At 29.3% G+C, this 13,551-nt stretch overlaps 2 protein-coding genes across 2 annotated transcripts; one reads left to right on the forward strand and one right to left on the reverse strand.

The window, feature by feature from the left end:
• The first annotated feature begins 259 nt into the window (after nt 1–259).
• On the forward strand, nt 260–4,183 carry LOC129896238 (transcription factor bHLH112-like). Its single transcript, XM_055972094.1, has 7 exons — nt 260–625; nt 1,701–1,995; nt 2,092–2,169; nt 2,364–2,429; nt 3,138–3,203; nt 3,292–3,345; nt 4,035–4,183. Exons 1-7 carry the CDS (start codon nt 321–323, stop codon nt 4,173–4,175), a joined length of 1,005 nt encoding a protein of 334 aa, XP_055828069.1. The 5' UTR covers nt 260–320; the 3' UTR covers nt 4,176–4,183.
• A 949-nt stretch (nt 4,184–5,132) lies between these two features.
• Nucleotides 5,133–10,023, reverse strand: LOC129895421 (probable NAD(P)H dehydrogenase (quinone) FQR1-like 1). The gene is made up of 4 exons (XM_055971137.1): nt 9,963–10,023; nt 6,462–6,790; nt 6,241–6,368; nt 5,133–5,627 (listed from the first exon to the last, which is right to left on the reverse strand). Exons 2-4 carry the CDS (start codon nt 6,540–6,542, stop codon nt 5,414–5,416), a joined length of 423 nt encoding a protein of 140 aa, XP_055827112.1. The 5' UTR covers nt 6,543–6,790; nt 9,963–10,023; the 3' UTR covers nt 5,133–5,413.
• Between the last annotated feature and the right edge of the window lie 3,528 nt (nt 10,024–13,551).

Consider the following 13,551-nt stretch of genomic DNA (forward strand, 5'->3'; position numbering starts at 1 on the left):
ATAATAGTAAGAGAATTCAATTCAAAATACCTTTAATATTTGTTTTATCATGATTAATATGCTTATATCCTAACCCCTTTAATTGCTTTGTCTAATCATCTTTCTTTAAATCATGTCAACCAAATTCCAATACTTTCTCTTCTTAGTCCTCCTCCCCCTACCCCCCTCTCCCCCCCACCCCACCCACCCCAAACTCTTATGTGTGTATAAATACAACTCTAATTTCAGAATTTCATGTAAAACCAAAACAAAAAAAAAATTACTCAAAATACCAAGAGGAATAGAGAAGTTATTAATAGCAATTATAAAGTGGATTGACTATGGCTGATGAAATTTTTCAAGATGGAGTCTATGGAGAAAGCTGGTGGATTAATTCAACAAAAAATATTTTTAGTTTATCATCATCAACTAATTGTGGACAATATTTTACATGTCCAAGTGATCAATTTTTGGACATGAAAAATAGGTCAAATAATGATGATTATTATTCTAGTTCTGATGACTCTATGGTTTTTCAAGAATTGCCCAAAAATCATAACTTGTCATCAATGGATAATTATGATTCAAATCTACAAATTTTGGGTATTTATGGCAATTCTTCTTCACCAGATTGGAATCACTCACTGTAAGTAAATCCTGTTTTTCATCATTTTTTTTTGTTTCTCTTAGGAGATGGAAGGGTTATATAATAATATTCCCTTAGTCCCCGTTTACGTGACAGTGTTTGATTGAGTTCGGAGTGTAAAAAAAACAGAAAAGGGTTTGAAGTTTGTGGTCTATAATAAGTTAAGCCATAGAGATTTGTAGTTTGTTTTAACAAAGAATGATCTTTCTATGTTTAAAAATAATTTGACTTTGGAATTTCTGTTTTATCCTTAATGAAGAGATGATATAATCTCACAAATATTTATAACTTATTTTTGATCATTTATTTCGAAAGTGTTTGGTTCTTTCTTTAAATTCGTACCTACTCAAATAAGACCACATAAAATGGAACGGAGAGAATAGTCATGTACTTCCGCTATCTATTTTTACTTGTTTAGTATTGACTTGACACACCTTTTAAGGAGCAACAAATAGAATGACGATTTTATTATCATCTTTTGAAAATAATCAATTTTATGTTTTGAGAAGATAAATGGAAAACTTACATAAATATACAATATTAAGAAAATATTTACCATTTATAGCAATAAAAAAATAATTTCACTGAACACTTATAATACATTTATAATACAGTTTTAATATATATTGCAGAGAACTATTTATAAAACATATATAATACAAGTTTTATAAATGGATAATACATTTATCATATTTTTTAATAGACTTATAATACATTATGTTAGTTTCTTACTACACAAACATAATATATATTTTAAAACACTTATAATACATTTATATTGTATGCATAATTCACTTTTAATACAAGTATAGATTTATCATAATATTGCTATATATTGCTATAAATGGTAATAAATAAAAAATATCGCTAAAATCAGTAATTAATTTTTAAAAAGCACTCAATCAAGTAATTTTTCCAAGATAAATTAATACATAGGTGATAAAACATTTTTTGATTTTTCAATCTGAACAAGTAAAAATTGACATCTATTTTTAATATAGCAAACTCCACGAATAAGTATTGGTAAAGTTTTCTTATATGTTCCTCTTCTTTTTTTTCCTTTGGAATTTTGCAGCAATGATTCCATGCTACAAGAAAATCTCAATTCAAGCCAGAATTGTCTTCATCATCATGAATTGAAGAGGAACTTTTCCAGCATAATTAGTGAAGATAATTCCTTAATTAAACCAATTATGAATCAAGATTTCAGTAATTACTATTCAGATTTGCTTCAAACATTATTTGATAGTACTAATCCTCATCAAGATCAATTACAACCTCAACAATCTTTCAATTATGCATCATCCACAATTAAACATAGACAAAATTTCAATGGTGTTGCACCTTCTCTAGCAAAACAAATACATAACGTAAGTACATCTTATATATTTTTGTGGATTTAATTTATACAGGCCATTATATATTTTAATCCGTTATAGTAGATAATCTGACCATTACTTTTTCAGTCTAATATTAAAGAAATCAGAGAACCAACATACAAGAGATCCCGAATCGAGACACCATCACCATTGCCAACTTTTAAGGTAGCGCATCTCTTCTGTTTTAATTGATGTGAAATTGCGAATTTCTTTAATTCCCTTTTTATTTCCTTTAAAAAAAAATGATTTCTTTCTAAATTTTGATTTATGCTGAAATTGTGAACCTCTTTAATTCCCTTTTTTATTTCCTTTAAAAAGAATAATTTCTTTCTAAATTTTGAGGTTTATTTAATTAACAGGTGAGAAAAGAGAAATTGGGGGACCGGATAACTGCACTCCAGCAATTGGTTTCACCTTTTGGAAAGGTAAATACTTAAATCTTTTTCTACTTTTCGGATGTGTTAACGTGTTCATTATTTTAAAAATAAATTTTTATTTTTATTTATTATTTTTAGTATACTAAAAAAAGATAATGACTTTTTTCATATTCTTTTTCTTCGTATAAGAGTCGTTTGGTAGCTGGTTAGAGTTACGCAAGTATTAGTAATACATGAATTAATTATAAAAAAAATTATTTATTATTTTATACAGGAATATGTTATGCATGGTTTACTTATTCATGTATTATTTATTCCATGTTCTATCGTGCATAAAATAATACATAGATTTTCTCACAATTTATACATGTAATAGTTATGTGAATTTCTAAATTGCAAACCAAACACTGTATTACTTTTATATATGAATAACTTACCTGCTAAGAAGCTACCACCAGGGGCGGAGCCATCCTTGGGCAAGGGGTGTCAAGCGACACCCCTTCGTCGGAAAATTACATTGTATATATAGGTCAAAATTTAGTTTAATGAATATATATACAAGTGTTGACACTACTTAATAGAGGTTGAAACTTTAGTGTAGTGATTAAGGGGTTGCAATCATTGTTTGAGATTATGTATTCTATCCTTGATAACAGCATATCTTTTTTTAATTTATATTTTGACACGAGGGAGTAATTCTTCTTCAAGTTTTTGATCAGTTTTTATTAATTAAATTCACAATTATTATTGTTTCAGACTGATACAGCTTCAGTTCTCCAAGAAGCTATTGAGTACATCAATTTTCTTCATGATCAAGTCAACGTAAGTTTCATATTGTAATTTTATAAAATCATCAAATTTGAAAGTAGATTTAAAATTAAATATTTTTGTTTTAATTACATGATTTCAGGTCATTTTAAGAACCCCACATATGAAAAATGGATTAAGAATTCAACATCAACAGGTAGGGAAAATTTCAACTCCTAAATAATTCATTAAGGGTGTGTTTAATTACTAATTAGTAAGAAGGAATTATTTTTTCTTCAAAATATAATATTTTTCTAAAAATATAGTTACATATACAATTATATATATTATTCTAGTACAAAACTAATTGTTTAGACATTGAAATATTGACACTATATCATGATTAAGATGTTCTTTTTGTCTAATTGATTAATGAAGGGAAATTGTACTATTTTTTTTTGAATATTTTGACATATATAAGGTGTTCTCATGATATAATTAAAATGTATTTCTTGAAAATTTGAAGTCATTATTCTCTATTTAATGAGTATATGTATTTCGAAGTAGAGCAAATCATGATTATTGATTTACCGTATTATAAAATATTGAAATCAAACTTAAAAATACTAAATTAATTTTGTATGATAATGATATAATATTTTTACAAAGCAAAATTGAAACTACTAAACCAAAATTTTCAATACCGTACCATAACATGTCCATTCTTAGGTGATGACTGATAGGGTGGCAAAGACCCATTTAATCAACATGAAATAAATTATGAAACTTATTTTTTCTTACTTTCACTAGAAAATCATTTTCTTGATTTTACAAAAATTAAATATTCTTTATAATCAGTTCGTAGAACTTATACTCATATTTTTTTTAATTATTGATCACCAATAGGTTAAGGAACAAGAAGGATTATTAAAACAAGACTTGAGGAGCAAAGGACTTTGTTTAGTACCAATATCAAGTACTTTCCCGGTAGCAGCTGAGATTACTATGGATTTTTGGACACCAACATTGGGAAGAACATCTCAATAGACTTTGAGGCGAATTTAGAATTTAAATTTTATGAATTTTAAACTGTACATATTAAATGAATATCTTTAAATCAAATACAAAGTTTAGACTGATGTTATTGAATTTTGTTGAACCTGTACCTTTTACCGGTCATATAGAAACACTGATCAAAAAAAAAAAGGAAAAGCTTAAGAAATTATGTATAAGATATTGATCTAAAAAGTGATTTTAACTAATTAAGTGACCTTGTAGAGAAGATTAAGGAATACACCTAATTATTACCAACACGTGTTGTAGTTGTATGGTTGAGATTTCCACCACTCTTAATCAGAGGTCTTAGGTTTGAGTACATTCCTAAGAATGAAAAAAATAATTGTTGGGACCACTACCTCCATAAATGGACGGAATGCTCGAATTCAAATTTAATCAAATTCCAATACAAAATAAATTTAGTCGAGTTTCAATACGAATATCGAAAACCAAATACTCACATTATTGATGTCTTGATCAGGCCGAATGATTAGTTAGAGGATAATGTAGAGTTTTAATTATTATTATTAATAGTAATTGTGGCTTCTAAATTTGGTTAATATTTTGGATTAGTATATTATATTGTACTTTATTAGAAAATTAAAGCTGTGTTCTTGACGTTGGTTGATCGAGCTAAATTTAGCACATTTATAATGTCTAGTGCAGTTTTTTATATCGCAAAATATAATATTTCTTTAATTAAAAAATAATTTTACTTTATTTATATCTCGTCCTAGATCAATCTACTCAATGATAAGTTTTTTTTTCATGCCTCGACTCGTTCGAAGATTATTGGTAGTCTTTTCATAAAGATTAATGTGAACGAAAAATCTACCTCGAATTACGAACAACGACAAAACTGCCTTGAATAATATGAGGTACTATTAACATAAACATATGTGCAAAAACAACTTTTGGAAAGAAAAAAATACTTGTCAATGACCCATATGAATATGTTGATAACAAAAACAACAACAACATTGATTTGGAGAGGATAAGATGTACGCAGAACTGATTCTTACTTTTGTGGGGTGGAGAAACTGTGTTCGATGAATATGCTAATAGAAACACTTAATTAGTTTAACACCAATGCAACTTGAAACCCAATCAAGAATGCTGTTCATTTAAGAGAATTACATATTAAAAAAAAACAAAGAAATTGCAATATACCATATAGTGCAATGTATTTTCCCTCGTAAAACGTCTGATCCGCTCTCATCAGCCTGCCCTCAGTCAGGGGCGTCAAAAGTGAGATTTATTAGGCAGAGCCTTTGAGCCAATTCAAGTTGTGTTGGTTGTGTAGAGCCATCACCAGCATAAGTTCCAGAACCATAGGGACTTCCACCATTAATATTATCCATCTCAAACATTCCTGCTCCAAATGAATAGCCAATTGGTACAAAGATCATTCCATGATGTACAAGTTGTGTTATGGCTGTCAACCTGCAAAAAGATCCTCAAAATTTTGGTTAATCTTGTCATATGGAAAAAATATTTACCCGCAACGGATGTTTTGACACGTCATAGCCGGTATATATTTTTTTGTTAGACATCGTGTCAGGTCAAACACCTTCAAATTTAATAGGATAGAGGGAGTATTTTTTATTCATGTTTTTCAAAGGTATCTTACTATTCCAAGTTATAGGGTGTTAATAGACATACACTCGAACTTGGTCTCAACTGGTAAGTAAGCACTCCAACACATCTAGACATTTCAACTCGTATTCATTGTGTTAGTTGAACACTCTAACTTAGAAAATGATCTTTTAGACGCCTCTAAAATCTATATGTCACGTCAGTATCATATATCTTGAGATATGATTGGGGAAAAGTTGGAGTGTTTAGTTGTCAGTTAATTCCAAGCTGAGGGTCTAGATTTGTTGAAGTGCTTACTTGTAGTACTTATGATCATGTTTATGTAATATGCCTTAATTATTCACGACTAAGTCATAAAAGATAACGTACACGCAAATTTGATACATTTATCAAGTCTGATATAAATATCGAGTGCAAGTAAAAAATTTCGATAGTGATAGAGAGAAAACAGGGGACTAACGCGGTAGTCTCTTGGCCACCTCCTTGAGAGCCAGTGCTTAAGAAAATGCCTGCTGGTTTGCCTGCAAGCTGCTGAGTTCTCCACAAACCCCCAGTAGAATCAAGAAATGCCTTAAATTGTGCAGGCATCTGTTGATCAGTGAAGTTAGTTAGTTAGCAAGCTAAATGGTTGAGTGTTAGTTAAGTGTAAAGCAGTTAGTTAAGTGAGCTGAGTTGGCATACGTTTGTGACAATTCTGTTAGGATGAGTGTGAGTGTATATATACATGAGCAAAGCTCTGTAACCAATCAATTCAATGAGCATCCAATGTAACAGTAATTCAGCAAAGTATTCTCTCAGTTTTCTCTTCCTTTCTTCTTCTCTTCTTTCTTCTGTTCTTTTCCCTCTGATTTCAAGCTCCTTCTAATCTCCATTAATGGAGTTATCAGCATCATTCCAAATCTAGTTGGAAATCCAAATACAAATCCATCACCTTCAGCAAGTTCATCTGGTGTAATTATTGGTGCATTACTTTTAGGTGGTGCACTCATTTTTGCAAGAATTTCTGGTACCTGTTTCAAGATTTTGGCCATATAAGCAGAGCAAATGCCTATCATTTTTAGTTTCAATCGGTATTCAGATCAATGATGGAGTCAGGATTTTTATTAAGAAGATTCAAAATATAAATGTGCTTGTTGTTGGTAAATACAGGAAGAAGTGTTCCCTTTCCTTATAAGTTATTACCTTTTCCTAGCTGAACTATCACTATCTATCTATTATAACACACCTTAAGAAAGCTGATTAGGCCAACATTCATATGTTCGCCTTTTCCTACCTGAACCATCATCATATTATAACATACCTCGAAGAAGCTGATTAGGCCAACTATCATATGTTCTCTTTTCCTACTTGAATTATCACCATCTATGTATTATAATACACCTCGAAGAAGTTGATTAGGCCACATTCATATGTTCGATTTTCCTACCTAAACCATCACCATATTATAACATACCTTGAAGAAGCTGATTATGCCAACTATCATATGTTTTCTTTTCAACTTGAATTATCACCATCTATGTATTATAACACACCTCGAAGAATCTGATTTGGCGCAACATTCATATGTTTACTTTTTCTACCTAAACCATCACCATATTATAACATACCTCGAAGAAGCTAATTAGGTCAACTATCATATGTTATGTTTTCCTACTTGAATTATCACATCTATGTGTTATAACACACTCTGAAGAAGATGATTATGCCAACTATCTGGTGTTCCCTTTTTCTACTTGAATTATCACCATCTATGTATTATAAGACACCTCGAAAAGCTAATTAGGGCAACTATCATATGTTCTTTTTTCCTACCTGAACTATCACCATCTATGTATTGTAACACACCTCGAAGAATCTGATCAGGCCAACTATCATATGTTCTATTTTTTTATTTGAACTATAACCATCTATGTATTATAATTTATAACACACCTCGAAGAAGTTGATTTAGGGTAACTATTGTATGTTCTCTTTTTCCTACTTGAACTATCGTCATCTCCTCAACTAGATGTGTTTTAATACATTGATGGTGAAAGTTAAGGCAAGAAAATAGAACAACTCCTCTGATAATTTAGGTAGGAAAAGGAAAACTTATAGTTAGAGTGTGAAATTCGTGAAAAAATGATGATTGAGATTGTGTTTTGACCATTATCTCTCGTTAAAATTGGATCTTTTTTATCTAATGAAATTGATCGCTGAGACCATTTAGTACATATTGGATGCAGAATGTCAAGATAAATTGTTCTAGCAATACTTATAAATAATTAAGAAACTGAGGAAAAATCAGAATTGAGCTAAGTAGCCAGAACAAAACTGCCATAATTTAGCTTCTATTCCTTCAATGGATGCAGCTCATTTCTTTATCTCTTGTGCTAACTTTTCAACATGACCATACATAGAGTAGTAACTGCATATATATGATGTGAAAAGAACTGGTTAAAAATCAAATGAACTAATCAAACAAATTTTGAACTTTCAAGCAAAGGGTCTATTATTAGACTACATAGTACTCTCTTGGTTCCAATTTGTTTAATATATCTGAGTATTAGGTCAAAAACACACCTAAATTTTTACTTTTTCGCGAGTTTCATACATCAGATATACATTGTTCTATTTGGATGCATTTTTTACTATTAACTCATATGATTTTCTTTTTAATCCATTAAAAAAAGAATGATATAATTTTATATTCGTAAAATAATTGATTTTTAATCACATTTCACTTTAACGGGAGGAAGGACCAAGACAAATTTTCACTTGTTTGAATAACAAGTAAGGTGAAACAGGATCAAGAATGATGAGTCTCTTTATGATAAACATATACATTTTGCAAATTGTTATTGCGGGCTAATGAAGTATATAATACTTGAATTCTAGAGGTAAATGCTACATAGCTTTCTCATCCATTAGAAACTATGAGTCTAATAAGATCATTTGCCGACAAAAGGATCACCCTAAGATGATCATTTTGTGGCTATTGAAAATGAATTAAATCAGATGGTTCTATTTCTCAATCTTTCTAACTTGTTCTTAGAAATCAAGGTTGAAAAGATTAAAAAAAAAGGAATCAGTAGTGTTATAACCACACAAATATTATGATATATTTAAGATCATAAATTTTAAAAATCTTACAACCACAAAAATATTTTGTACTATAATATCTAAAACTCTTCATGTATATATTTTTATAAATTTTCTGTCGAATCAAATTATCATGGAAAGTATCAAATATGGATATGAAAAGTTGACTTTCAATTTGATTTGAATCACAAGTCATATATCTGAAAAAGATGTGGATAGTCCAGTTGGAAACCACCTTTAAAATAAATGAAATCAATCAATCATCGCAAATCACTCGATGAAATATAATATCCTAATCCTATTTATACCTTAAAGTCATTTTTTCACTAGGACCAATGTGAAAGTGACACGTAATTAACTCGACTCAGTTAATAGATGAACCTAAAATTTGAAATTTATATATTCTCAATTTTGCTACCAAATCTATAGCTAGTTATACTTATTGAGTTCACAATGAATTTAAATATATTAGAAGATTTAAGTAAAAACTATTTGGTTTGTTCTAACCCCTCAATACATATGCTTTTGATTATGCTACATAAAACTGATTTAGAAGCGGACTCAAAATTTAAAGTTTATGAATTTTTATAGCGATCTCAAGTTAATGTTATACATAATAACTGAGCTCATAGTTAGATATGTAAGATATTTAGTGGATTTTCTAATATAGTTCTATACAGAGTTTTAAGTAAAAGTTATGGATTCACGAAGAGGTGGAGTCATGGTTTGAAATTTATGGATTTGAAATTCTAGCCCTTCTAAATTATCAAGTTTTAAATTAATAATTTGTATATAATAAATGACTTTTTAAGACAAATACCGAATTTGTACTAAAACTACTTGATTTGGCTGAATCTGTACTTATCTCGAAAGCTACTTCTGCCACTAAATTTACGTGAACTCGTAACCAACATAACCCTAGTCCCAACACTAGGAGTACGTTAAGTAAAATAAAGACAAAAGAGATGGATCTTGTATGATAGGAATCTGGAACAGTCAGGACAGTAAACTCCGAATACCAAAAGATCAAATACATATATATAAAAAAGGCACATAATGTAATACTAATGTACACAGAGAGAGAGAGAGAGAAATACATACACAATGAGACTTTGGTTGCCATTGGAAAATGAAAATGTTGTACTGATTTTTGGGTGAATAAATGAACCAGAATATAGAGATGAAAAAGATTGGGAAAGGCACTTTGTTTATATATATGGTGGGGAGCCAGCCAATAGTCATGGTGTTGACAATTTTGTTTATTTATTTAATTTTCTTCTAATGTTTTTTTTTCTTTTCTTTTTTTGATTTCCCACCTTATGGGACACATTAGAGCTCGACTATTTTGAATTCACATTGAGTAGGGTCTCATTCGGGAGCGCTCCCTACAAAGAATTTTTATATATCTAAGACTCGAATCTAAAATCCTAATAAGGGAGATGCAGCTCCATCCACTGCACCACATTTTTTGGTGGTCTTCAATATTTTCTTTAAAGCATCAGATTTTCAAAATTACTGCTTTGACTAATTCAAACTCGTAACTCGTGATAGATAAACTCACTAGAAAAATAAAATGCATTATACAAAAAAAGTTTTCGATTTTAGAATTTGAACTCAAAACCTTGAATAAGATTAGAGTGTTTGCAATTCTCCCCCTCATCAAAATGGTTTCGTATGCTATTTTTCTCTATTGTATTTGAAAAATAACCATTGTAACCATAATAGTGATTACAAAAGCTAAAAACTGGTTATTTGTCAATTTTACTTCAAATGGTGCCTTTTTTCTTCTTCTTAGTTATTTGTTCTTAATAAATTAATTGTTCATGTCACGTTCATATCATGATTATTGTAATAGTAACTATACTTCCACTTTTTTTCCTTTGTTTTTTCGAAAGTCAATACTAAATTGTTTGCATCATAATCATTGATGATTGAACGGTTTCACATTTGTGATTAAAAAAATAAAACAAGTGTAAGTTGATACATTTTTTTCTCCTTTTAGTTGGAAAGTTGACTAATCATCTTAATTATGCATAATTAACATTAATCATAACAAAAAATTAATATCATTAAAATATTTATTTAAAGATTTTTACAAAGATAGGATGCAGTTCATTACTATTCCATCCCTTTTCATTCTTTAACGGTTGTCTCCCACCATTATCAATCATCACCACCATCACAATCAATCACCAAGGTCAATTTCACCACCCTTGATCACTATTTATAATTATCACCATCAACCATCATTATAATTATCAATTGCTAACGAAATTCACTGCAATCAAACATCATTATATATCGACAACCACCGTCATTATTCACCATTATTATTAACTATCACTGTATCTTGATGTCCCATCTAATCGGGATTCACACGTTGAACGACTCAATTCTCCACCATTAGCTATCACTACATATCACTATATAGTGACATCTCATCCTGTCTAATCCAGATTCACGCATTGCAAGACCCTTTACTGGGGGCGGCGTTCTCAACCAGATTTTTTTTATTATTAAGATATAAATTCAAAACTTCTGACTAAAGTGAAAGGATCCCAATTATTCTAAGCACAATTCATATTGGCAAAGCAAAACAATTCATATCAACATATAAGACGAGAAAAAATAATTAATCACCAAATAAACAAATAAATTTGTAAGAATCATTGATAGGCATGTCTAACAAGTGGACTCTTAAAGAAAATTGAAGAAGTTTTAAGAATGCTAATTTTGTTAGGAATGTAAGTGTTGACATTTAAACAAACTTTAAAAAAATTGTGAAATATGAATAAGCAACAACACCAAACAATTTGCATTGTATTATAATTACATGTTTAAGCCATATCCCCATTTTCTTCACTATATTATATGGGATAAATGAATAAACAAAAAAAACTTTTGATTAAATTATGTGATTAATCTTATGCAAAGTTAAATAAGTTATTTTGTTATAAAAACTAATATATTGACATTTATGATATTATAGGAACTACAAATATTATAGGAACTAAAGCTAAAATTTATCAATAATTGAGAAATTAATCAAAAGTACTATTAACCCTTATTCAAAAAAATAAAGGAATGGATAATCTACTTCCATTTTTTTCTCTCTTTTTATTTTCATTTGAATATAACCCAGAGAAGTGGGGATGAAAGGGTATATGGAGTAACAAATAACAAATAACAAATAAAGAAGACATAAAAGTTGAATCACTACTCAATTCAGTGAACTATTTTCTAGAATATAAATGGATGAATGTATCTAGACAGTATAGTTGGATAAAATCAATACGAGTTGTGATAGGATGGTTGAGATTCATTTACCTTTAATCAAATTCTCTGGTTCGAGCCATGATAATAGAAAATAATAACTGTTGAGAGTGCCGTCTCTAGAAATGGATCCTGTAGTGCGTGAATCCTGATTTTAGTCGAGTCCCAATGCAAGTATCGTATACCGAGTGAGAAACCAAATAAATAATGAAATAAACGACGTTAGGAATAATATTCTTTATGGTCCCTCAATTTTGGATAAATTTTGATTTTAATCTTTATATAATATATGATTCAACAGATTTAACCTTCAATTAATTAAAATGCATGTTTTTGGTCTCTTTATATAAGAAATATGTTATATTTAGACTACATTTAGAAGTGTTTTACATTAAATATGGAGTAACAACATAAGTTTAACATGATACATATGTAATTAAATAGTGAAATGGTTAATACTTCTCGAAATTTGTGACTATTCACAAGCAAAAAAATCAAAAATACAACTTCTAAGTAATTTTAAGTTAAAACATAAATTTACGCACTTATGCAACCGATTGTATAATTAGCAACTAATCATTCAATAATCATTTCACAAAAGTTTGGAGGCTTAAAAATAATTGGAGAAACATATTAGCTAATTGTTTTCCAATAAGTAGTAGTAATATATTTAGTCCCAAGATAGCAGATTATAATATGAGTAAAGTTGAATTAACTTCAAAGCATAATCATGGAAAATAATTAGTGCAATTATAGGTGAGAATATTTTCCTATTAATCTGGTGCAATTATGGAGGAACACATAGGTGCAATCATATACCCTAAGTGCAATCATGGAGGAAAACATTTTCTCGAAAATATTTTTCATCTTTGATTAGTTAAAAAATTCTGAAAAATATATTTCTGAGAAAATAAGTTTCTTAAAATAAAAAAAAATAAAAAATTAGATAAACTATATGCTATAGCACGTAAAAATATTCTGATAATGTAAAAATTCCCTAAACTAAATCAATAAATAGATCAAGTATAAATTATCTAAAGACTATATGGCTCAATGCTCTCCAAAATATGCTGACGCACCAATCTCAGATCCACAAAAAATGTACTTCTTATGTCTCAATCTACGTGATACTATATCATTTTTAGTTCGTCTAGAAAAGAATGTCATTTTTTTATAATTAGAAAAAAATTAACTTTTACCCTTAATGAAATGATTTATTGCCACACAATGCTCTCCAAAATATGTTGACGCATCAGTAGGGCTGTTCACGGTTTTGGTTAAAATCAAAACCAAACCGAAAATTTAACCAAACCGAATAAAAAAACCGACATTCAGTTTGGTTTGGTTTGGTTTGGTTTTAAATTTGAATAACCGATAATATTTGGTTTGGTTATGGTTATAGAAAAAAATAACCGAA

Source organism: Solanum dulcamara, chromosome 7 (assembly GCF_947179165.1).
Source record: "Solanum dulcamara chromosome 7, daSolDulc1.2, whole genome shotgun sequence".
NCBI lineage: Eukaryota > Viridiplantae > Streptophyta > Magnoliopsida > Solanales > Solanaceae > Solanum > Solanum dulcamara.

Excerpts from the sequence above, each read along its gene's own strand:
- LOC129896238 (XM_055972094.1), top strand. The coding sequence starts at position 321 with ATGGCTGATGAAATTTTTCAAGATGGAGTCTATGGAGAAAGCTGGTGG. Across the intron at positions 2,430-3,137 it reads TGGTTTCACCTTTTGGAAAG|ACTGATACAGCTTCAGTTCT; the intron begins GTAAATACTTAA and ends TTATTGTTTCAG. Across the intron at positions 3,346-4,034 it reads TAAGAATTCAACATCAACAG|GTTAAGGAACAAGAAGGATT; the intron begins GTAGGGAAAATT and ends GATCACCAATAG.
- LOC129895421 (XM_055971137.1), bottom strand. The coding sequence starts at position 6,542 with ATGCTCATTGAATTGATTGGTTACAGAGCTTTGCTCATGTATATATAC. Across the intron at positions 6,369-6,461 it reads CTAACAGAATTGTCACAAAC|ATGCCTGCACAATTTAAGGC; the intron begins GTATGCCAACTC and ends ACTGATCAACAG. Across the intron at positions 5,628-6,240 it reads GGTGGCCAAGAGACTACCGC|GTTGACAGCCATAACACAAC; the intron begins GTTAGTCCCCTG and ends ATCTTTTTGCAG.